At 40.7% G+C, this 26184-nt stretch overlaps 1 protein-coding gene across 1 annotated transcript; it reads right to left on the bottom strand.

Annotated features, from left to right (window-relative positions):
- Positions 1-3771: 3771 nt before the first annotated feature.
- On the bottom strand, positions 3772-21588 carry LOC142421776 (S-adenosylmethionine synthase-like). The gene is made up of 9 exons (XM_075526829.1): positions 21516-21588; positions 18203-18280; positions 14237-14359; positions 13233-13345; positions 10738-10881; positions 9255-9473; positions 7589-7771; positions 7242-7375; positions 3772-3874 (listed from the first exon to the last, which is right to left on the bottom strand). Exons 1-9 carry the CDS (start codon positions 21586-21588, stop codon positions 3772-3774), a joined length of 1170 nt encoding a protein of 389 aa, XP_075382944.1.
- Between the last annotated feature and the right edge of the window lie 4596 nt (positions 21589-26184).

Genomic DNA, 26184 nt, shown 5'->3' with positions numbered 1-26184 from the left:
GTTGTGCCATCTGTTACTAATTTGCATCCCAGTTCTGACAGCCACACTGGACTGCTGCAGGATGGTTGAGCTCCTGATGACAAAGCTCTGCTCCAGCCTTCCCGTTTTAACTCTCATCCAGTCCTCTTCCTTCTACAGCCTCACCCAGAATGAGCCAAGAGTCATTCTGGCCAAAAATCTTGGGTGGGGAAGGTGGTAAAGAAGGGATTTCCTTTTGTATCATAAGGTCAAGGCAGGACAGAGCTATAAACTGCGGAATTACTAAATTAACAGTTCATTCTATATATTAGCATGTCGTAAAGATACGCACTTTAATTTCCATTACAGTAATTGCTTTCAGCTCCTTAGGAATTAAATGAATTAAATAGTAATGAATTAGCATTCTACTTTGCATTTCTCTATATAGCATTTAATCAAAATATAGCTAGGAAAATGGTATATATAGTAATGTCTGCATGGCTCTAGATAGGGTTTATTAGGTTCAGCACAGATGAAAATCTATTTCAGAAATGCATTGTGGAAGGAAGATTAAATACATCTCCAAGGTTTGTATTTTTTAGTGCAGCTGCTCTTGTGATGTACTCTGAAAGCATGAGTCACAAAGCTAATCCTGACATAAAGCAAACAGAACAGGTTTGACCTTTCTTAATTTAATGTCTTCATTTTGCATGCGGAGACCCTTCATCTCTTCTGAGACTGCAAAGATATGAAAGGCACTTTCAGAGTCGAGCTGGCACTTCTGTTTCATTCATTTTCTTCCCTAATTGGCTAGTCTAGGTTTGAGTGAAACTATGCCCTTTTGAAAGACTGAGGTTTAATTCTGCCTCACACAATCCAGCAAGAATCATCAGCTTTGGAAGTGCCCATCCGAATTCACTATTTGAAAAAATTGTTTTCTAGAACAGCCACTAATACTTATACATGTTACAGTGTATGGTACACCCAAGTAATTTTCTGCAATACAGACTTTTCTTTCCCGTAGCTTTTTTGTATTAGCTGAATATCCGTACAGCCTGCTACTTTGGATGAAGTTGGAAAACACAATGCATAAGCTATTGTTTTCTTCTGATGTGTGATTATAATTTTTTTCTTACACAGATTATGAGCCACTATATTTTGGGAGATTTTTATAACATATTGTAACCACATATTTCAAAGAAGAGCCTGTTCATTTGATATTAAAATAACAAGTTTAATAAAGCAATAGTTGCAATAAAAATATTTTGATTGATCCCTGTATGTAGGCTACATTATAATTTAGCTAAACTTTCAGCAATAACTGCCACCATAATGCTTACGTCTGATTTGGGCACCTTTTTTATTTTTGAGGTTCCAGTTTAAGTGATTAATTTCTAGAATGATAATGGGAAAACATGCCAATCATTGGAAAAAAATGACTTTCCTGATTTTGTGGAGCAATAGTTTAGTCTCTGACTTCGGATTAGACACTACAAATTTAGCAGAGGTAGCTTTTCTCTGTTTGCTTGCTTCAAACAAGGCATATGCCTTGCTGTTCTTGAGGAAAATTTTACATAGGGCAAATTAGCTACGCTATGTAAATAAAATAATTCACTAGTTATTAGAAAACTTCCTAAAATTTGTAGACAGGATCTCTGCAGATTGGATGCATACTGTACCTGTTCCAATCTGTGGTTAGGGATTTTTTTTGCAGCTGGAGCTCCTGGCTACTTTGAAACACAAATCAACAACAAGGCCAAAGAAAGGTTTGTACTCTGGAGACAGAGACTATCCAACTCCTTGAAGAAATGGTCTGTAACTTTGATCTCAAGTCTATTTATAGGAAGCCAGAGAGCAAGGTGAAAGAAGTGTTGCAGAAATGTGTTCTTATTGTCTGAAACACACCGTTGTCCAGTTTGCCTCCCGTAGGCTCCAGCTGTCAAACAGTTAGAAAGGCCTAAGCTCTGGTTTTTTTACAATGAACAGTGATTAAGAGACACCTCCACTGAACAAATAACTTCCTCGTTAAATTTAACAAGAGACTTTATCAAAATAGTCTTCTCCTGTGACAAACAAAGCATCACAGCTTCTCACCAAAGCACTGTCCAACTTTGGGAATGTAAGGTATCATGACAGTAAAGTTGATACTAGCTGTAATTGAGACAGCTGTAGAGTCTATATGCCCATTTACTGAAACCTCTTTCAAAAGGTCATTATACTCAGTCTACTGTAGAGTGATCTCTGCAATCTCTTGCCATTTGAGCATTGTACCCCCCTATATTACTAAAAGTGGAAGTTATTCTGACATTTCAAAACTTTTAGCAAGCTACATTACTATTTCCTAGACAATACCAGTTTGAACAACTTTCAATAAAGGTTAATGACATGTTTTATGCCTAGATGGCCATACGCATACTAAACGGGGTTAGTTTCAGGCAAAGTCAGGGTCCAGGGTCCTGTGATAAAAAGGAAAACTTGACATTAAATAAAAAACTGAAAAAAAGCACACAAAAGAACTGCAGCTTTTATTCCAGGAATTAATTTGGTTTTCTTACGGAAGAAAAAAAAGCCTTTTTTGTAGGTCACAAGACTGACTACAGCACTACTGTGCTAGATCAGGGTAACTGTACCAGGCCAGGTAAGGCATAGGTACAGCTGGACAATGACCTGACTTCAGCTCTGGTCTATCAAAGCAGCAGAGGATCAATCAGTCTTTACGCGAAAGGAAGCAGCTTTTTTAAAACTTGCTCAAGACAGATGTTATATTCAACTACTTGCATTTGATTAGACTTACCACTGAAGCCTGCATTTTTCTCTTATTGGGGAGGGGATAGCCATATTGCTTAATTTTCTATTAAAATTCCTGGTATTAAGTAAGAGCAGTTACAGCATTCTGTCTTAGTTTACAATTTGATGATAAATTTGCTTGCCAGAATTGCTACTTTCTGTATACAAGCCTTTTCATCCTCTCTAGTACTTGAAGAGAAGCTAAATTATTTTGCATTCTCTGTCTCGATTTTGTGCTTTCAGCCAGAGGAGTCAAAGGAAGGTAATGTCCTCTGAGTGTTTTGTACATAATTTTTTTACATTTCGGAAGTGGTCAAATGAAACTTAATTGAAACTATACAGCCAATTCCAATTCATGCAGACACGGAAAATTTCAGTTCAAGAAGGAGTAACTATAAATGCGTAAAAGAATTACAACACAGGAGTTCCATCAGTTTTCACAGATATGTCTACAAAACTATAATGTTAAAAGCAAACAGATAACACTACCTCATAGCTAAGTATATTTAGGGTTACAGTTAACAATGTTCTGAAATGGGTGTTTTTACTAATTTGCTTGGACTAGAAGGACCATAACTAAAGCTGTAGTTGTGGAAGTCCTGGCCCAAAGAATTATGGCAATTTGTGCTGTTACTCTTTTCCTCTCACAGGAAGCTGTTGGAAGTTACCTCACTAACTTCATCCACTTCGGTACAAAGTTAACTGTGTACAAAGCAGTAGTGGGCTTCCCTGGCAAAACAGGAATGACTTCAACTTCCACAACCATCTGTGCACTTAAGAGCTGATCGCAGCCAAAGGCCTAAATTGTTCACACATTACCAAAGACAAAGCTGAAGAGTATGTTAGATAGGGCAGCGCACATTTAAAGTGTAAGGCCACTACGAAAGTTAGAAATAAAATACAAATAATTTTCAGTAAATCTATTAACTACACAGTATCATTTTAAAAAGAGCAGAAATGGGCTTTTCGTGAAATTTTACCTGATTATTAAACCACCTGTCAATTACATGAAACATTCTGAAAAGCTTAATACACAAGCTTTTTTGGTATTTCCCATGTAAATTCTTCTCTCCCAAAGTGCCCATAGCATGCTGTTTTTTGATAGATTGGCCTCTTCAAATCCAGCTCCCTTAGTGAAAAGAAAAAAAAAGCAAGTCTTACACTTAACTCTGCTCCAACGTATATGATGATTTAGACACATCAGAGGGATAATCAGTATTATCCCTGGAAGAAAGACAATAAAACCTAGGTGGTGTTTCCTTGCCCAATCACCCAGATTTATAGCAGGAAAGGTAGTGAGCTGATGGTTTCAATTTTAAAGTGACTAGAAACAGCAAGCTTTCTTCAAATGTATCAGAGATGCAGTAAGTGTGCAGTTAGGCTTTATAGGCATTATGATGCAGAAGCATTACAACTGGAATAAAGTTCAGCTATACCTGTGCAAGCATCAGTGTGTTTTCTGTTATTGCCAGGGTAATACAGAATATTTTCTAATGCTACTGTGCCAGAAAGACAATGACGATCTCAAAAGAAGCAGCCAAAAATTATGATCTAGTAGACTGAGTAACTATGGAGGTTTAACTGCTTATATAGATGCACAAAGTCACTGTTTAGAATAGGGCTTAACACTGATTATGACTAGCTAAATAATGAAGGTGGAAGTCATGAATATTGCGTTTTAGCCTGCGTAATATAGCGGATTGCAGCTGTGCTAAATGATTAGCCAGCCACAGGTATCTACACAGCAGTTTCTCTTCATTTCATGAAAGGCCTGAAACATTTTCTTCTACTTGGGCTTTCCTCCATTTGGTATTATGTTGTTTAATTATCTTTGAAAGCACATTTAAAATAGATTATTCATATCATAAACTGCTGGACAGAAAATTGGTGGAGGAATGGCAAAGTAAAGAAGGAAGCACAAATACTAACAGGATAATGAGTACGTTTCAGACAGTGAAGAGATTACACATTCTTGCACTTATGGGGTCATTTATGATGTACAGCAGGTAAGTCTTGTTTCAAGTAATATTTTGTGCAACATGAACACATGCTCCAATGGCTACTACAGTCATTTGTTCTTGACCCTAATACAAAAGCCATCGAAACGTGAGTGCTGACTAAATGAAAAGTAAGGCATCATGAAGTACTTTGGTGCATAGTTGATTAGAATGGATAGCCAGCACCATTTACAGGATTTTAAAAATTATGAGGTAACATTTAACAAGGAAATATTCACTCAACAATGCTCATGTTTTTGCCTGCTTTCTTCCCTTCTTACTGCCTTCACCACTTCCAGGGCTATGATAATGTATTTTAAAAATGCAGCATTTTTGAGCACACCAAATCAAGGGAAGTGTCTGGGAACCACCACAGAAATTACTGATGGTGATGAACTGCCATAATGACAAAGCAAAGAAGAGTTTTGATTATACTTGTGAACTGATAACACTTGGAAAATATTACCTAGGAACAGAAGTTGCCGTAACGCCTTGCATTATCTCAGACTATTAAAAATGTTAAGTGAGCTCTACTCTCAGCATATATGTTCAGGAAACATTCTGAAAAGGAGTGCAAAAGGCCGCCCACACCAGCAGAATGTTGATATAGCTTGTCAGAAATGTCTTTCTTTTTTTAAGGGAAAAAAGAGACTTCCTATTCACTAACATGTTGACATTTCTCCTGTCAGAGTCAAATATGCCCAAGATTCCTCTGGAATACAGAAACTAGAATGATATTAATAGCTCTAGATTTAAAAGAGAAGTGAATCATTAAAAGTATTTTCCTCAGATAATGAGATAGCTAACATGTATGTTTTAGCATTTTAGAACAGAGGTTTTAAAACCTGCATTGCTCAAAGTGACAAAGTGGTTCCTCTGTGCATGGAGTCAAGTTCTTGCTGGTATCTATCTCAGGCTTAAGCTCCCATGTCAATTTCACAGAGTTTAATAAGGGGTGAACTCACAGTGTGGCTGCTCCCTTAAAAGAGGAAAGAGAGAGCATTTCTCTCCATTAGTTGCATATTTCATGAAACTTTTAAGAAGCCCAGCCTGTCAAGTTTGGTGAAAATCAGCCAAGAGATTTGAAAGTTCTTCAGGACTGAGAAGATGAGCCTGTACCATTAGGTCTTAGGAAGCTGCACTACAAATAGGCAAGAAGCTCTACCTCCTGAAAGTTCACATGAAGAATCATGAGTCAGCCACAAAAGGGAGAAAAAGAAGGAAAAATGCCAGGATCAAATTACAGCTCCCTGGAATGTAGGTGGGTAACTGCTGATAAGGACAGGTGCTGATCTGCTTCTCTCCTCCGGCCCTTTCTTCTCTTGAAGAAAAGGGTAATTCCCATGCTTCTTTAACTGTAAGGATTATGTTTGTCTAAAAGACCTGCTTTTTCAGGTCCAGAAATATTCCAGAATATAGCTGGGCTGCCTGCAGGAGACAATGTAAGTAGGTTTGGGTTTTCTTGTTGTCTTGTTGTCTTTGGGTTGTCTCGTAAGTAGGTTTTGGGTTTTCTTGACTGCATGGTAGCCTCAATGACGCTTCTGAACACAACTGAATTTTCACTTCAAGACAGCTCATCTCATGGTGGGATTTTTATTCTTGTTCTGTTTTTTAAATGCATACAATATTTCAATGGCTTACCAAATCTTAAGAGAGCATTTAAGAAATCTGGATTCCTTTTTAATTAAGTTTAGTTGACTTCAAACAGGCTGCACAAGACTGCACTAGAGACAGACTCTCAGTGTTCAGTTTTTCTGATGCAGAAGGTAGGTTACACTTACACCTCATGAAGAAGCTAGTCACTTAAGGGTGTTCTTTTCTGGGCTAATGGCCAATATCCCCAGAACAGCAACAGCAAACATGATACTGCCACTATTGTGGTAGGGTGACACTCAGCTTCTGTGCAGGAGTGAGGGCAAATTACAGCCCTTACAGCATAACATCCCACTCATTTCAATGGGATTGCTTGTGAAGTGAGGGCACCAGAACCCTTCCATCTTGTGGCAGCTGTCTCATAAGTTGTTGCCACCTAAAGATCAAAGGCAGGGAGACCATACTTACCCCAGTACTTCGTTCAGAAAGAGCCAATATTTCTGGTGCTTTCCAGATAAGGCAGGGTTTGGGAGCCTTACACACCCTGTAAACAGACTGGGAAGCCTAACTACATCTAATGTTAAATTTTAATTCTACTTTACCAAGAACACTACCATCTGGCTAATGAACTGGAACACAGCAGACTACCAGGGTTACTAGGAGATATAACATGGTATAATTTAGACTAGTCTTACTTATTCAGTAAATTTTGTGACCAGATTTATGAATTGGCCCTTGTATGTTGTACTAGGTGCATGGGTGAGGGAAAAGCACAAACGACAGCAATTATAGACTTATGATGCATGTGACTTCCATGAGGTTAGGAGCCAGAAACTTTAATGTTAAACTGTTAAAGAGAGCATTAAAAATATGATTCCCTTCAGTAAATACTAATAGCACACAAACCTTATGATAGCTCCAAGGCGTAGATCAAAGTTTTTCTGCACAATCTCAAGCAGTTCTTCTTCAGATCTGTCTGATGTTCCATAATGAAACACTGAGATCGCAAGAGGATGACTCAGACCGATAGCATATGATAGCTGTAGAATACATGCATACAACCCAAACACAGTTAAAACAGTCCTTCCTACTTTTTGCTTAAGGGAAAGGAAAGGCTTATCTTATGTATCAGGGGAAGATTTTACACACACCTTTTCTGCATAAAGAAACCTAGGAGATATATTTTTGCTATTAGTCTTTTATGTTATAAAATTACCTGTTTTCCTCAGAGAAATTTTCATGGTTGCTCTTACCTGGATTAATACTCTTTTACAGAGACCAGCTTTGACCAGAGATTTTGCAATCCAGCGAGCTGCGTATGCTGCAGAACGATCAACTTTGGAGGGATCTTTTCCGGAGAATGCGCCTCCACCATGGGCTCCCCAGCCTCCATAGGTATCAACAATGATCTTCCTGCCAGTCAGTCCAGCATCACTCTGCAGGACAAACAATTGAATACATTCATGAGACACAACAGTTTATCGAATCCCATACTAGGTTATTGGGTACAGCTTTGTTTTGTATTATTTGCCACAGATATGACTCATTGTTCACAGTGTTCGCCTTCACATGCAACTGTTTAATGAATGAGGTCTACATGACTGGAGTATTTTTCAGAGACGTACTAAGCCATCTGTGCTGCAGTCACTTTTGAAGACTGATAAGAATGTGGCACAACTGGAAACATCACAAAAAGTGTGCTCCCTTCAAATCAGCAATCATGAAATACTATCTCTGGATTACTGGCCAATGACTTCACTCAGTAACACTTGATGGAGGCCAAGAATTTAGAGATAAAAAAAGCCTTCCTGAAAAACAGATCACACATGACCTAAAAGGTTAACAAGCTTCACTTAGATGCACATACTAAAGGTGAAGTGGGGGCTTCATAGAGATGCAGCTCAGTGCTGCCAGCACAAGAGTACCGAGAAATTATAGCTGAGTTCACCTTAATGGTTCACTAGTGGCACAAGGACCACTTGGTACTACTCTTCTTTCTTCTTCCTGCCTGCCTGTGCCCCCGATAATGGAGTCCACCCTCTTGCATGGACTTTTGTCTGCCTCCTACAACTTGATGAGCTGATCCAACTTGTTCAACCAGCAGAGAATTACTGCCTTTCTGTCAGATTAGCAAAGCTGGTAACTGCAAGCTGTTAAATGAACTCCAAAGTGTTGAGAAACTCCATCCTGAAAGAGGATAAACTGCATTAATCCACTAATTTTAAATCCATAGCAATATGGATTTAAGCAATACGGGAGTAAAGCAATATGGGAGTAAAGCTGACATTTATTCCTAAATGAAAGTGGTATCCCTACATCATCCCAGTGTGGTCATAAGCACACCTTGTAGTTTTAATCATTCATTGAACTCTTTACACAAAACTAGACAGTTTTGTGTAACAAAACTTTTTACAATTTCACAGCAATGGCCTGCTTACCTAGTACCAGCACCTAGAAAGCAGAACACATGTCAAATTATAATGAGTATTGAGACTTAATACATTAAGGTCTCCCTTGAAATTTGTTCAGCTTTCTGAATAATTTCAATGTTGAAGATCAGATCTGTTGTTATTTCTGGTTTTGATTTTTACTGTGAAAGTGAAGAGATACTTCCAGTCAGGCATTTTAGCATATAACTTAAGGGCTGGCTTTTAGTCATTTAAAACACTTTCTGGAAGAAAGACGAAGATCCAAGAATATGTACCTTTGCCCATCCAAGCAGGTACAGATTCAGTTTAGATGCCAGCTGTCCAGTAGGAAAACTCCAGTAGAAATGACTGATGCTTCCTTAAAAATATATAGACTTTCTTCATTAAAGGTATACCCCTTCATTGCACTTATGTTCAAGAGAACATTTAGAAACATGTGGCAAAGTAGAATCCAAGTATGTATAGTCTGTCCTCTTTCAAAGTACCATACCTTAGGACCACCTTCTACAAACTTTTCACTTGGAAGGAGATGATAAATTGTGCCCTCATCAAGATACTTCTCTGGAATGACTTCTTTAACAACTTTATCCATTAGCTCCTTCTGTATTTGTCGTAGAGGTATATCCGGGGCATGATGTACGGAAATCACAAGTGTGTGCACTCGGATGGGCTCCACTGCACCATTACTCTCCTTGTATTCCATTGTGACCTAAAGAGAAAAAAAAAAGGACGATGAACACTCAAGGCCAAAAGCGCCAGTTTGAAAAACGAAAATGAACCTTACACTTATTTTCTGCTGCAAAAAATAAACAGAGGAAGGGAAATGGGATGAAAAATGATGGATTGTTACCTATGCTTAAAATCACTGTAAGAAAAAAAAATAGAAATACAGAAAGTACTGAAGTACCACTACCAAATAGTTAACTAAGGGACATTACATGTATCACCACAGAGATCCAAAATAACAACAAGAAAGCTACAGAAGCCTAAGATTTTACTGGCAGATGCTAAAATTATTCATGGTTTGGCATGTTAACATAACTTCAAATAATGAAACACCAAAGTAAAGCCAAAATAACTTTTGGAGGACCCTGCTAAAATGAGCAACTGTAGATCATGATATGATGGGCTGTATCCTTTGCTACCTATTCCACAGCTTTTATGTACATGCAAATATATACTGGCATTGCTGCATCCTTAGTATTGGTTTTCTTACAGACTAAGACGACCTCTCTACTTTCCCACCCTTCAAAAATACTTGGACAGATACATCATAAAGAAAACAGTCTATTCACATGTTCTATGCACTGCTGACAAAAGGTAGAGACACAATCCATGTCATACTGCAACAACTGCAGCAGTATAACTCAATGCAGTTCATCCCCACTAAGCAACAGAAATCAAGACTAAAACACCTTGGTGTATTGGAAATGCCACATGTATGTCTTTCCTATCCTCTCTTGCAGATTTCACAGCCTTGAAGACAGAGAACTTACTGCCTTTGAGACTGCCAAAGTGCATCACTCTTACAGTAGGCTCAGTGACTCATCCACTCAGCTCTGCAACACAGCTGTCAGTGGCTCTGACCACTGATCAAATATGGTATATATGAGGTTTGAATCAAGAACAGCCCTGTTTTAACTGAGAAACCATAGCACTATCCCACTTCATGCTTCTGGAATGCTGATATTTATTCAGAAAAAAACCAGCTGATTGTCAGTAATTTGTTAATCTTCTTAATCTCCAGGCGAAAAGAAGCAAAATACAAGTGTTATTTTGAAGCAACTTGCTAAGACGCTGATAGAACAGTTTAAACAAACCATGTGTACTACATACAAATGTACGATATGAAGCTCACACCCCCTTGGAACGTGAAAATGACAGCACCATTTTTGACAAACATGAATTCTGATTTAGGGTAAATGATTTCTGTTGTTTCTCACCCTTACAGTTTATGCATCTTTGTTACAAACCTGTGTTTTCCCATCTGGTCTAACCCAGGGCCATGTTCCATTCCGTTCCAGAGCCTTTATCCTTGCAGTAAGTTTGTGTGCCAGGAGGACTGTTAAGGGCATACATTCTTCAGTTTCATCAGTGGCATAGCCAAACATCAAACCCTGCATTGAGAAACATGGAACTGCATTGAAAAACAGGGAAATAAGCCACTTGTTTCCATGTTCTCTTTCCATTTCTGCACCTGCCTTTGCCACACAGTACTTTAAAATCACCCAAGGCTAGAAAGAGACAGCAGTAACATGCAAGGTGAATACACTTTGTCATATAACCAGCCTGAAATAACATTTATGTATCTGCATGCACAAGAATCAGAGCTACAGCAGGGTCTGGTTCCCAAGAATGACTCTGCCTTAAGCGTCCATAAGCATCCACTGCAAAGGCTTAATGGACAAAAAGCTCATAAAGACTGCTCAGTCTTCTCCCCACACAACAACTAAAATAACAGAGCATTTGATGCCTAAGAAGGCTACCCAAAGGACTTGAAAGACCAGAAACTGACACCTACTGATAAAATTGTTCTCTGGGTACCCAGAGAACAATTGTTCTCTATCAGGGCCAATTGTTCTCTGGGTACCCAGTCCCTGGAGTTGGAAGATAGGGACGGGGACCAGAATGGAGCCCCCATAATCCAGGGCGAAATGGTTAGTGACCTGCTGCACCACTTAGACACTCACAAGTCTATGGGGCCTGATGAGATCCACCCGAGAGTACTGAAGGAACTGGCAGAAGTGCTCACCAAGCCCCTCTCCATCATTTACCAGCAGTCCTGGCTAACTGGGGAGGTCCCTGCTGACTGGAGATTAGCTAATGTGACGCCCATCTTCAAGAAGGGCCGGAAGGAGGACCCGAGGAACTACAGGCCTGTCAGCCTGACCTCGGTGCCGGGGAAGCTGATGGAGCAGATCATCCTGAGTGCTATCACACAGCATGTAGAGGATAACCAAGGGATCAAGCCCAGCCAGCATGGGTTCAGGAAAGGCAGGTCCTGCTTGACCAACCTGATCTCCTTCTATGACAAGGTGACCCGCCTAGTAGATGAGGGGAAGGCTGTGGATGTTGTCTATCTAGACTTCAGTAAAGCCTTTGACACGGTTTCCCACAGCATTCTCCTGGAGAAACTGGCTGCTCATGGCTTGGACGGGTGTACTCTTCGCTGGGTAAAGAACTGGCTGGATGGCCGGGCCCAAAGAGTGGTGGTGGCGGCCAGTCACAAGTGGTGTTCCCCAGGGCTCTGTGTTGGGGCCAGTTCTGTTTAATATCTTTATCAATGATCTGGATGAAGGGATCGAGTGCACCCTCAGTCAGTTTGCAGATGACACCAAGTTGTGTGGGAGTGTTGATCTGCTTGAGGGTAGGAAGGCTCTGCAAAGGGACCTGGACAGGCTGGATCGATGGGTCGAGGTCAATTGGATGAGGTTTAACAAGGCCAAGTGCAAGGTCCTGCACTTGGGCCACAGCAACCCCATGCAACCCCATGCAACGGCTTGGGGAAGAGTGGCTGGAAAGCTGCCAGGCGGAAAAGGACCTGGGGATGTTGGTTGACAGCCGCCTGAATATGAGCCAGCAGTGAGCCCAGGTGGCCAAGAAAGTCAATGGCATCCTGGCTTGTATCAAAAATAGTGTGGCCAGCAGGACTAGGGAAGTGATCGTGCCCCTGTACTCGGCACTGGTGAGGCCGCACCTCGAATACTGTGTTCAGTTTTGGGCCCCCCACTACAAGAGAGACATTGAGGTGCTGGAGCGTGTGCAGAGAAGGGCAACGAAGCTGGTGAAGGGTCTAGAGAAGAAGTCTTATGAGGAGCGGCTGAGGGAGCTGGGATTGTTTAGCCTGGAGAAAAGGAGGCTGAGGGGAGACCTTATTGCTCTCTACAACTACCTGAAAGGAGGTTGTAGAGAGGTGGGGGTCGGTCTCTTCTCCCAGGTAACAAATGATAGGACAAGAGGAAATGGCCTCAAGTTGCGCCAGGGGAGGTTTAGACTGGATATTAGGAAATTTTTCTTCACTGAAAGGGTTATGAAGCATTGGAACAGGCTGCCCAGGGAAGTGGTTGACTCGCCATCCCTGGAGGTACTTAAAGGACGTTTGGATGAGGTGCTTAGGGACATGGTATAGTGGTGGTCTTGGTAGTGTTAGGTTTAGGGTTCGACTCGATGATCTTAAAGGTCTTTTCCAACCTATACAATTCTGTGATTCTGTGAAAAATATATATATACCTTAATTGTAGCTCTATCCAGTAAGGCCACTGGATATGGGAAAAGCCACTTTCACTGAAACTAGTGAAGGCCGTGTTACTTTTTTGCACTTCTGGTGATTAAGAGAGTGGACAGTGTTTAGCTGCTAATTCTTACACTTTGCACAATAGCTTTTAAGGAAGGGCTCTGCTCCAACACAATTCTAACTGCTTGTGCATAAACTAAATTTGAGTAGGTGCCTAGAATTAAGTCCCATTACCTGATCTCCAGCTCCAATGTCATCGTCACTCTTGCCATGGGAGACGGCATGCTTGATCTCTTTACACTGTTGTTCTAAGGCCACTAAAACTGTGCAAGTCTTATAGTCCAGTCCTAGTGAAGGGAGTTTTGTAAAGTTAGGTCATACATTCTTGAGAGTTCACAAATTGCTAGAGAAGCTTTTAGGGATCATCTAGGTATCTGGACTAAAACTTTTAAAACTCTAAGCATGTAAGCTTCCTATACTAGGTGTTGTATTGCTTATAGAAGCAGACAATCAGCACATTTATGTAACAGTCTCAGGATGTGGGCAAGTTAGTGGTATTAGTTGAAACTTGAGCTCTTGAAACTGAGCGGATAAGTATAATCCTACAAGCTACCCCACCAAAGCTTGTTACATTGCTTATGATGACTAGGGTTCAAACCATTTAGGTATTAAAGCTGGGAGAGGAGAGTGGAAAATGTTACCAGAAACTGCTATTCAGTTTTTCTTGTAGTAGGTTCTAGGGTTCAATAGAATTAGAGAAAAGCCATGTAGGTCATGCATGAAAAGGGAAGACTGAAGGGGAATAGTCATGTAAGAGGTTCAACTGCTGAAAGGAAGCTATTTTGGGAATATGTTAAGAATACATAAAGAATTCCCTTGGGTGTGAACGTCAAGTTTCATAGGCGTATGCACCCCAAGAACAAGGAATATCAGTGTTAAAGCTTTCACTGTACAAACCTGCAGATGTAGCCACCTTCTGACATTTGTGCAAACAGTAGTTCCTCTACATCAGAGAAGCAAGCAGTACCTTGCACTTCCAAGGATAAGTCTTTTTAAAGTATGCCAACTTAAAATAGCTCCTTCAGTACCGGGCACTGAAAAATGCGTATCAACATCTGTGCAGTTTTCTCCTAGGCTTGGATACACGTTTATTTTTATTTCCCGGAAGATCATAAAGACATGACTTCGGCCACATGCAGAACAGACCCAAAAATGAACACATGAAGGATCTCACTCACCTTTGGAAGAGTCATCATACCCTATCCTCTTAAGGGTCTCTCTTACAATTTGTTGGTAATCTACTATAGCCTGGGATGTGATCTCTCCACAAAGCAAAATCATTCCAGTTTTTGCTACACACTCTGCAGAAAAAAGACAAAACATCAGAATTGTACTGCTACTATTTTACAGTTACACAGGGAGATCCTGAAGATGGTTCTATGAACAAAGAATTACTCAGAGGGGAAATTCAGTGTAAAAGCCTTAGCATACCTATAGGTCTGTGTGCAACCAGTCTTCTCTTCAGCTGTTACAAACACTAAAATGCCTGCATGGGGGCGTTCATCTTACCCAATTATCCTATCTCCACAGTGGCCAGCAGCAAACATCTATAAAAACAGATCAAGTGTGTAGTGCTATTTCTCCAAATACTTTCCTGGTCTCCAACAATTTCAGCTCAGGGTCTTCCTGAAGCTAAAGGGACATCATTTATTAACAGATGGCATTACCAGTCTGATAGATTTTTGTTACAGTAATTCACCCAGTTGCCCTTGGCAACCATGAAAACTTTTTGCTAAGGATCCTGGAGGATCCTTAGGATCCTGGAGCAAGATCCTGGAGCAAGAAGCTATGCAACTTCATGACAAATTTTGTGCAGAATCATTTCATATTTTATTTCATTGTTTGTTTCAAGCATCCACCTGGCCTCCAAACTTTTCTGGGTTTTGTTAAAACATACAGCAAACAATTCACAAAAAATTCACCACATCAATACAACCTACAACTGTATAGCTCTATTTCATATCTAATTCAATCCTCTCTTTTCCAGACTGAGGAGGCCTAGGCTATTCACTGAAAGACGTTGTGAGGCTATCATCATGTTCATTACTCCTGCCATACAATCTTACTATAGCTTTTTTTGGGATGGGGAAAGAGAAACAGATTGCACGCAGTATTCAAGACAGGCAACCATGGATTTATATGAGTTAATGATGTTCTCAGTTCCACTCTTCATTCCTTTCCCAGCAAGCCCTAACAGTCAGCTTGGGTTTTTACTGCTACTGAGCACTGATTCTTTTCACAGAAACTTATGTCTGTTACAACCCCAAAATCTCTCTTCTGAATGCTTGCAGTGAACTGCAAACCCTACTTTCTATATATGGGGATAAGATTGCTCCCTTGCCCCTTGCATTAGCCTACACTGAATTTCATCCATCACTTTTATCATCCAGTCACCATCTCATTTGAATAATTTTATTTGATTTCAAGATTAAGTATTACAGGCAGGAATATGCTATAAAATTGCACAAGTATGGACTGCAGCATCACATAAAGATAATCAAGCTAGGTTTAATTGGCAGCTTAGCTTAGATAATCCAGACAAGCAGTTGAGAACTTAGTGCAGGGCAAGCTTCCTCTATTCGTCTGCAAGAGGAATATAGTCTATATTGAACTATTAAGCTACATCCTAGCTGGCATGGTATCTCTGAATTACACTGTGGACACAGTGAGAGTCCATAATCATACAGTAGCCCTAAACGAATACAGCACATCAACCCCAGGTAGTGATACCACTACAGTGCAGGGTATCCTGGTACCATTATTTTCACACTCAGTCTTGTGCCCCTGCTCTACTGACCAGTAGTGCTCTTCCTGTCTGCTACACCCTAGCAGACCACCTGCATGTGCGAGGCACGTATGGTGCTGTGAATCCTGCGCTGGGGGAAGAGACCCTATATTGCAGGTGTGAGGCACAGAAGAATGCCTCTCAGCTTTTCCAGTGTGGTCACTACAAAAAGGGGAAGCCTCTCTGGAAGAACACAAAGTTGGGGAACTGGGGCTTAGAGAGATGGAAGAATAAGGCTGCAGTCACCACCAACAGTCCCTAGAAACTCTCCCAGGCCCATTACAGCCAAGCAAAGCTTGATGGTGATGCAAGACTTCACGGCATGATGATGACTTTTTAGTATCAGGATAAGAAAGATTCATCTTGCTACCTTTGACTGCTTTCCATCCTCACTGAAATTTAATTCAACCAAAAGAAAACACAGCTCAGGAGCTGCGCTATAGCTGCAACTTATAAGTGAGCCCAAGCAACACGGCCATCGGCTCTACCCAAGAGAAAGTTATCACATAAGGTTTTGGGCTCTTCACTGGGGGGTGATTTCTTACATATTTAAGTCTCCTCAGAAGAATATTTTGAACACCATTAGTAGGTAGAAACTTTCACCTTCTGTTTTGTACTGTCTTGGTTTATGGCTAGTTAATTTTCTCTCTTGACTCTCATTTGTTGGGTACACTGGGAAGGACTTTTTTTTCAAGAAAGCATTTGGCTTCACTTAATCAGAGAGGAAGTAGAATAATTATTCTGCCTTCTGCTTTATGCTACTTGCAGCAAGTATTCTCTTGCTCGACTTTACTGCTACCCAGTTTGTTGGCAGCACAAAGAGAGACCAGCTCTGTCCTGCTGAAATGAGGTAGTGCCAGTGTAATAATTCAGAACTTTGTATGCAAAACTTGCTGATCCTAAAAGTCCAAGCAGCAAATAAAACTCAGAGGACCACAGACACATTTTTCTACTGATAGATAGAATCTAGTTTCAAGATCTCCATAAACTACATTTCATAGTTTTGTAAAATACTGTGTTATAGTGACTTAGTACTTACACAATGCTTTGAGATTTTTCTCTGAAACTTTGAGGCAAGGCCTGCACAACTAAACAGAAATTCTAATTTTCACCTGGTAAGCCCTGTACTGAGTGCCATAACTGCTTTCTGTTCTCCAGCCCACTACTTTTTTAGCAAACTCTGTATCTGGTCAACCAATTTATCTTTTCCAGACTTATGCTTTAATGTTACATTCACGTTTTCTGACTCCAGTCAGCAGTTTTGATATGTTTTTTTCCCAACAGATTACAGAAATCAGGCCTTTATCTATGTAATCATGTCACATCTCAGTCTTTTTTTTTGGTAAGACAAACCGATCATTTTTCTCATATCTCTTACGACACATTTTTCAGTCCTTGTCATTTTTGCAGCATTTCTCTGTTACCATCTCCAGCTTTTCAGCAGTTTTGGAAGCATAACTGCCTGCAATATTGAAATACATGCTTCATCAAGTCTAATACATACGCTAAACGCTTCCCCCCACATCTCCTCACTGCTCACATCTATGCATCAAGGATCTCAGGAGATTTTTCAGACAAAGTGTCATATTACATCACTGTATTTGTGGGATGCAGCTAGTCCTCTGTGCTGTAACTATGGCCTTGATGACTTATTCTAAGAACAAAATGACTGCATTCGGAGAGCTCTTTAGAAGCATTCCCTTTCTGTGTCCATTCCCCATTGGCAACCCAGCTCATTCCAATTTGATGATATGTTCTTAGCTTCTGGAAGAGGTGAAGTTGCTAGTGACAACGTCCATGTAGAATACAGGGTAGTCCTAACAGAAAGTCCCAAAAAAAGGCAAGCCACTTTGATCAGAATCACATTCAAATGAACTGTGCACTTATCTCCCTGTGAACCGAAGGCATCACCCTGCTTCTGTAAAGGCACGGTAAATACCTATTAAGCACTTCTGAATTTTGAGTTTTATTAACACTGTTTACTCACTCAATGAAGACATGCATCTTGACATGTATTTTTCCTCAGTTCTCTTTTCCCTAATTTTCTTAGACTACTCATTATTATTAGCCCTGTGAACCATAGTTTTCCCTGATACCACTGGCTTCTCCTGATCCATTTAATCATTTTTAATTTGTACTGGAGTACTATGTATTTCCTTTTTTCTGTTCATTTTTTGCAGCTTTTTTCCCACCTTCCCTTCTCCTCTGACTCAGTCTGCCAGAGCTGGCCTCTTGACTGACTGTGGAAGTGTTGACTGCCAGCCAGCTATTGCAAGACTTTTGGATCACAGGATGTTATATAAACATGGATTACATGTTGTAGTTCATTAATCTGTTTTTCTACCTGTATTGTACTTACCACAGGCAACCTTCGCATTTGGATCAATACTGAGATGAGCATCTAGAACAGCATCACTTATCTGATCACACATCTTATCTAGAAGATAAAAATAAGACAGATATAGCATTTCTTTTTGTGATAAAAAACAAATAAGTGATTTCTTAATAAAATTTCATTTCCAGTGGGCAATAGACTTCTGTTTATAAAGCATCTACCAAGAGGCAATTTTAGCAACTTATATTCTGAAAGGTATGTCTTACCCTCTTTTCACCCCTCTCCTCAAGTCAATCCTGACATTTTACTGTCATCAGCACAGGCCAGCAGCCTCCCAGGTGAGGGGACAATGAAAAAGGCCTGCAAAGGCATCCTGAAATATTAGTTTCAGGAGAACAGAAGATACAAGAAGTAACTTTGGAAGAAATATTTAAGCTAAGACCTTTCTGTAGGGGTTTTGCATTTTTCCCCTCTTTATTTTAAACTTTGTATTGCATTTTCTGTGTGAATTACCTGTTTTGATCTTATAACTGTCAGAGGTCTGCACTTAAGGCAGTGTTTATCCCTTCACTACCTCCAGTGGGGACCTCTGAGATCTCATGTGTCAACTTTTTTGTATGACAAGAGGTATTGCTCTCCCTGCAAACAGGTACATTAGATTGAAGTCCACTCCTGCAATTATCCACAACTATCTGGCTCATTTGAGTTTAGAAAAGTATCTCTAAACATTCTCTCAGGGATAAGCATTGGCCACTCACAAGTTTCCACAGCTGTATTTCTGAGTTTTGGTCTTTTTTTTTAAGGACGAAAGCACTGGAGAAAAAAGTTTTTACCTATTCTGCCTTTAGCACCTATGACTTATTGGCCAAGTAAGACCTGAGTATGCCAAACGCATTTGGTTTGTTACAAGTTAGTGAACAATTTAGGGGACAAATTGAGATTCTGTCTCATCAGGGTAACTGAACCAGGTGAAAGCAATCCATATTATTTCTTCAAAAGTACAGCTTTGAAAGGCTGTATATCTGCAGGAACAACATGAGGAACATGCATTAATCTTCACCCACCATCATTACAAAAAAAGGTATCCAAAATATGTTCAGTCACACAACTACACAGCTGGATCTACAACACTATCTGTATCAATGAGCCAGGTGCCTTTACTGTTTGCAACAGCCTATATAATTATCTATGTAATTGCCAGTCTAAAATAACTTATTTTGCAGGAGTGAGTACTGGTACATATGTGTGCAGGCTTGAGGGCCCAAAGAGGAAGTTAATAAAGAAGCATAACTGAATGTCCACCTTAAACTACTTATTTACTTTTAAAGATAATCCGGTCTGGAAGCAAACAAACATCAGAATGAAATTATAAGGTAAGAGTAGAGTTATTCTGTACCCCAGAAGATCTGTAATTCAATGCAAAGTTTAAGTGCAAATTGAATTTAATATGACAACTGTAGAGTAATATCTTCCAGTGTAATCTAAAAGCAAGGAAAAGTGAAATATGTTAGCCTGTAACTTTGAATGGATGAGCCATTGTGCTATCAATACTACCTCACTCAAATGCAGACCAAAAACAGTCTAAAAGCAAAGCACAGGTGCTAAAAATGTATGTGCCCCCTTTTATTCACACAGGCTACAGTGATCTCAATGTCACAGGAGATTTTCTTATGGAGGTGCACAGGTCTCCACTGGCATAATTTTCAGAATCTGAATCAGCAATTTCAGTACCTTTATGTTTTGTTGCTAGTGTTTTACCCAATCAAGCTGAAGCTAAACATTTGACTTTGCATTTCATAAGCATTTGCAACGTGAGTCCAACAATTTAGAGGCTTGAAAAAAAGCAAAACAACAAAAAAAGCCAACTTGACAGCTGTAAAGCCTGTCTTCAGCTATTTGTACTACCTTGATCCCCAGCTCAAGCATTATCTTACTGAAATTTCTTGCTAGTATATTTACTCAGAGAATCAGAATCCTGGTCAGTTACTTAAGTTATATTGCGCCTCCACTGATAAAAATTGACCACAGTTTGAAGACACAAGGACATAAGATGAAAGACAGAAACATCATGTGGTCATAATTTCGGACCCAGAAATAATTTGTGGAATTAAGTATAAAATCAGTAATGCCAAGTTCCGAAGTTTGTCATCCGGCTAGTTTGTCAACAATCCTGGGGCAAACGGAGTGCTGAAGATTGCGAAACTGCGGACACCAGAGGGTCCGATGCTGAAGCAGGAATGGCATAACCTGGAACAACTGATAAGTTTTATTGCCTTCAGCTATTTGCACCATTACAACATACAGTGCAGTGTTTTAAAGCAAACAAGTGGTTGTGGTGGTTCAAGATATGATGCTACATGTTGCAGTGGTCTTGCAGCTCTTGGACTGTGCACTAGGGGCTGGACAGACATACCAACATAACTGGTCTCATACTGTGCCATTCCCACCTAATGAATAAGAATCCTGAGAATACAGATACACAAGAAAAACTTGGCTGCAAACCTTCAGTGTTTGACATCACACTCATTTTCTCACTATTCAGTTTTTTGTCTTTCCTTCTACTATGGAGAAAGTAAGACGTAATGTTATTTTTAGCCTTAACATTAAAATGCTCCATTTGAAGGTTCCTCCGTAAAAGGAACTGTTGCTACCTTTACTGTAAATTTGAGTTACTAGTATGTCTGCTGGAAGTCCAAACTTCCTCCAGTCCATCAGTTAACATAGCTTCTAGATACGTATTTATGTAAACAAAGCTGTGTGAAAAATAGCTGAATTTAATGAAAAGCAATTAGAGCTGAAGCATTGTATTGCAGTCCCAGACCTGGAAACTACAATGGCTTTGTACAGCCTACAGCATATGTAAACTTGTGTTAGGGAGAGCAACGTGGCAAAAGAGGCATAAGTAGTATTACAGCAGTATCTGGAATGCAGCTCTAATGAAAATCAATGCTTAGTATTCCAAATGTTTCAGAGATTGAGAGTTCAATGATCACCTATAATAAACATGCATGAAGTAATATTTTTTCATTACAGAATTAAAAATGAAATTGTAATTCCAGTATACGTGGCAGCTCCAAGTCTACCTGTAGGAGACTTCTCCATCCGTTTTTCTCTCAAGCAAAAGTTTAAAGTCATCTATGCCAGATTATATTGCATACTAAACAAATAAGACAAATTCTTGTCAAGTGAACAAAGACACTTATCTGAAGTCTATTCAAAATAATTAATTGGTTCTTTCTTTTCTCCATTGGGGGAAATATGACTGAACTTTCATCAGATAGCATTCTTCAGTGCAAATATTAATAAAACCAGAGATTCAATCAGCATTTTTACTTACCAGAATGTCCTTCAGCAACAGATTCTGAGGTAAACAGAAACCGTTTTTCTTTTTTTGAGGTATGAATTGACATGTCTTGGTATCTTTAGTGAGCCTGCAAATGAGAAAGACCCAAACCGGACTACAGAACAAGCACAGGCAGAAGGTGAAGTGGAAAGGTTAATGTATCTATGCAAACAGCTGATGTAATTGCTTCTGCGTGTTTGTTCCTCAGAAGTTCAATACATTAAGACTGATCTGTGTGGATTTTACAACGCACTGCTACAGAAACTCCTTTCATAAGACTTTTGTGTTTGGTTAACCTTGGTCCTGCTAAACTCTGCAGAAGTGTTATCATTATGTGAAATGTGAACACAGCTAAGCCAGAGTTCAGTGCTTTTGCACACTTCCCCAAGCCTCCATTCTTACTCTTTCTTCTAAGTGCTAACTAAAAAGCACTTCAAGATAGTAACACAGTCCAGAGATTTTATCTGAATTTGTAAGGGCAAATGATGCTTTCTCCTAGGCATAATATCCCTACACTGTACTCAGTTGCAGTAGTGAACTGTGCAGAAATTTATCTCTCTTTAAGTGAGAACAGATACTCATAATGGCTCCAGGTGGTAAGCTGTGCTCTTCTTGCCCAATACCATTTGTGTCAGTGGCTAAGCGAGGAGCTGTACAGCAACCAACAGCGTGGTCTCTAGAAACAGTGATGAAGACAGTGGGTTCATTATAAGTTACTCTGAATTCTGAGACTAAAAGCTATGCCCTAGCTCAATAAATCTTAAACCTGCCAACGGTCAGGCTCCCACAATTCATTTTACAGACCCCTTTTCTCCTACCGTTTGCCTTGATGAAGAAATAGTAGCAGTAAACTCTTCTTGGGTGTACTCTTCGCTGGGTAAAGAACTGGCTGGACGGCCAGGCCCAGAGAGTGGTGGTGAATGGAGTTTACTCCGGTTGGCGGCCGGTCACAAGCGGTGTTCCCCAGGGCTCGGTGTTGGGGCCAGTTCTGTTTAACATCTTTATCAATGATCTGGACGAAGGGATCGAGTGCACTCTCAGTAAGTTTGCAGAGGACACCAAGTTGTGTGGGAGTGTTGATCTGCTGGAGGGTAGGCAGGCTCTGCAGAGGGACCTGGACAGGCTGGATCGATGGGCTGGGGTGAATTGTATGAGGTTTAACAAGGCCAAGTGCAAGGTCCTGCACTTGGGCCACAGCAACCCCATGCAACGCTACAGGCTTGGGGAAGAGTGGCTGGAAAGCTGCCTGGCAGAGAAGGGCCTGGGGGTGTTGGTTGACAGCCGCCTGAATATGAGCCAGCAGTGTGCCCAGGCGGCCAAGAAGGCCAATGGCATCCTGGCCTGTATCAAAAATAGTGTGGCCAGCAGGACTAGGGAAGTGATTGTGCCCCTGTACTCGGCACTGGTGAGGCCGCACCTCGAATACTGTGTTCAGTTTTGGGCCCCCCACTACAAGAGGGATATTGAGGTACTGGAGCGCGTACAGAGAAGGGCAACGAAGCTGGTGAAGGGTCTGGAGCAGAAGTCTTATGAGGAGCGGCTGAGGGAGCTGGGACTGTTTAGCCTGGAGACAAGGAGGCTGAGGGGAGACCTTCTTGCTCTCTACAACTACCTGAAAGGAGGTTGTAGAGAGGTGGGGGTCGGTCTCTTCTCCCAGGTAACAAGTGATAGGACAAGAGGAAATGGCCTCAAGTTGCGCCAGGGGAGGTTTAGACTGGATATTAGGAAATTTTTCTTCACCGAGAGGGTTATCAAGCATTGGAACAGACTGCCCAGGGAAGTGGTTGAGTCGCCATCCCTGGAGGTATTTAAAGGATGTTTGGATGAGGTACTTAGAGACATGGTGTAGTGGTGGTTTTTGGCAGTGTTAGGTTTATGGTTGGACTCGATGATCTTAAAGGTCTTTTCCAACCTATATGATTCTGTGATTCTGTGATTCTGTGATTCTGTAAACAGCTGGACTCAAGTATCTAAACTAAGCAAAGAAGCGCTATGCCCTTTGGAAGCAGTTTGCCTTTGACTCTTCCGAAAGCAGTGCAACAGCACACAGGAGCACCTGAGTACAGCACCGTGTCACAAAGCTACCTAGGAAGGACAACAGGTGCGTCTGGTCTTAAAACCCCTTGTCCTGCTGAGCAGCTCTACACTGCTGCAATACATTATGTTGAGCTCAGCTTCTCTAAATCAGTAGTCATTTCTGAAAATGTTGCTCCATAACCTAGGCATGTTAAACAGTAACAAGAGTGGTACTGAGATGCAGGTACAACTTCAGCTACAACTGAAGGCTTTACTATGGGCCATCACAAGCAAACCACATCCCCTACCAGGCCACCAGCAAACATCTCACAGGAGATGTGTGTTCATTCTGCAAAGAAGTCTTCACTGCTAGGAAGCAGCGTGCCTTCACTCCAGGAACTTCCAAGTAGTGAGGTATGTGAGGTAATAAAAGCAAGAATGAAGGCAAAGCACTGAGACAAATGAGTCAAATCCAGCCCTCAAAAAATAAAGCAAAATTGTATTTCAGCTGCAAGAATGACTGGAGAAGGCACTGCCTAACTGTGCTAACTCAAGTGGTAGCTACTGTGCTGCAAGAGGCCAGTCATCCTCGGTGAAAACCACCACTCTACAGAGTGATACACAAAGAGGTGACTCGGTTGGAGGAAAAGAGACCATCTGCACCCCTTTTGGTTTTGCTTTTTTTTTTTTATCCTAGGAACAAAAGTTTTCAGCACATAACACCAAAAGCCACCAGTTCTCAGAGGACAATTATTGCTTAAGTGTGTGTGAAGGACAGCAATAAAGAGGAAGACTTTAAACCACAGTTAATGATTATCAGATGTGCCCTATGAAATCCATTAACTCATCCATTTCATTGCCTTTCTTTAGCTTCAGAATTTATTATGATACAACACAAAATTAAAGTAGTCATACAGAGATTTGTGTGCCTGGAGGTATTTCAATTCTGTGTAATAAATATTCTTTAAGCTCAAGTTACATATTCCATAAAACACTTCATACAAAGCATAGAAAAACATTCATATGAAGAATTTCGGTCTCCTCCATCATGAATTCATTTTATGCTGCATTTTGAAACACTTGTGTTTTACATTGTGTCTTACACGCTATTCTCATTCAACATATGCTCCTCGGCATATTTTATCATGCAGGGTATACATATACTCCAAGCCCAGTCTTGAATGTAAAAGCAAAAAAAAAAAAAACCAAAACCAATACTAAGAACAGTCAACCTTTGTAAGTGAGAAACCAAAAAAATGGGGGCAAGAGACACCAGAGCAGCAGGGAGACCTGAAGGCAGGAGGATGCTAGGGAAAAAGGAGGCACAAGAGAAGTTGCCTGAGCAGGACTAGAGCAGAGAAACACTCACACAGGGGCAGACACACAAAAGAAGACACAGGGCAGGTATGTCTCCAAGGGGTCTGAAGACGGTGGAGGAGCCCATGCCAAAAGAGTGGAGACAGAAACACGGAAGAGCGAAAGAAAAGCAATCACAACACACGGAGCCCAATCTCACGCTCCCCATCGCCTCACCAAGGGACTGAGGCCTGGAAGTGGGGAGGAGAGGCGTCCAGAGGGAATTTGGGGTGTTTTCCCTAAGTGATCTTTTGTCTTCTTTATTTTTCAATACTAGAATCAGTAATTAAAAGTTTATTAATTGGCAATAAATTAAGCCAAATTCCCTGAAACAAAACTGTTCCGTTGCCTGTGACAGTGGGGTTGTGTTTTACAAGGCAGCTGTCCCAGCCAAGATTCATCTATCACTGTTGAATTTGTTCGATGCGTATCAATTGCTTCTGCAAGAGTCATGTTTTCCTTTGCCTCTGTTGCTGATGTTTCTTGACCAAGTGTAAAAAATACCATCAATGTCACCAGATTCAGAAAGCTGCTATGGAAAATGGAGAGATGAACAGGAAGATCTTTTAAAAATGGGATCACTTCAGCAGCTGAACTTTCAATACTGCTCTGCATCCCAGGATCTCACAAAAACATTACTATTGGAGCCACAGAACTGTACCTGTCCCAACTGAAATCCATGCATATTCTGCTTATATTTGGCACACCAATTCAATATTTCAGCCAAAGGCTTGCCCCTTTTTGTTTTACAAATTTATTTTTGCTGCAGCTCTGCTATTTTCTCTCATCAACTATACAATAATTCAGTTCAACATGCTTATGAAAAGGGACTGAGTTCTGAGATCTCACAGTTGAAGTGGCTCTTGTGCCTCAGCCACTTCTTCTGTAATCAGTTCAACAATGTGTGCTCCAGCTCAGACCACTCATATCAGCCCCAAATGAAAATGCCGTTCATTCACATAACTGCCTCAGGAAACTTCTGCAGAACCAATGCTGTTCTTATGGGAAAATGTATTCAGGCCCTTCTCTCTGGACTGTTTCTGGCACTCCACCAAGATCTCCCAAGGTGATTTCCCAGCCCGTTCTTTGCTAAGGCCCATTGCTAATGCCTGACAAGAGTCTATTAAATAGACGCATATTAAAAGATGCATATTAAAAAGCTACTTGGGTGGTGCTTCTTTCCAGGTGAGGCCTCCCAGCTTTTCAGCTCTTTCCTCCACACTCTTCTTGCTTCTGAGTGCAGCCAAGATTGCCGGCTTTTCTCACATTCTTCTTTCCAGGAAGACCACTC

This window comes from Mycteria americana, chromosome Z (genome assembly GCF_035582795.1).
Source record: "Mycteria americana isolate JAX WOST 10 ecotype Jacksonville Zoo and Gardens chromosome Z, USCA_MyAme_1.0, whole genome shotgun sequence".
Classification (NCBI taxonomy): Eukaryota; Metazoa; Chordata; class Aves; order Ciconiiformes; family Ciconiidae; genus Mycteria; species Mycteria americana.
This window is presented reverse-complemented; position numbering and strand designations above follow the sequence as displayed.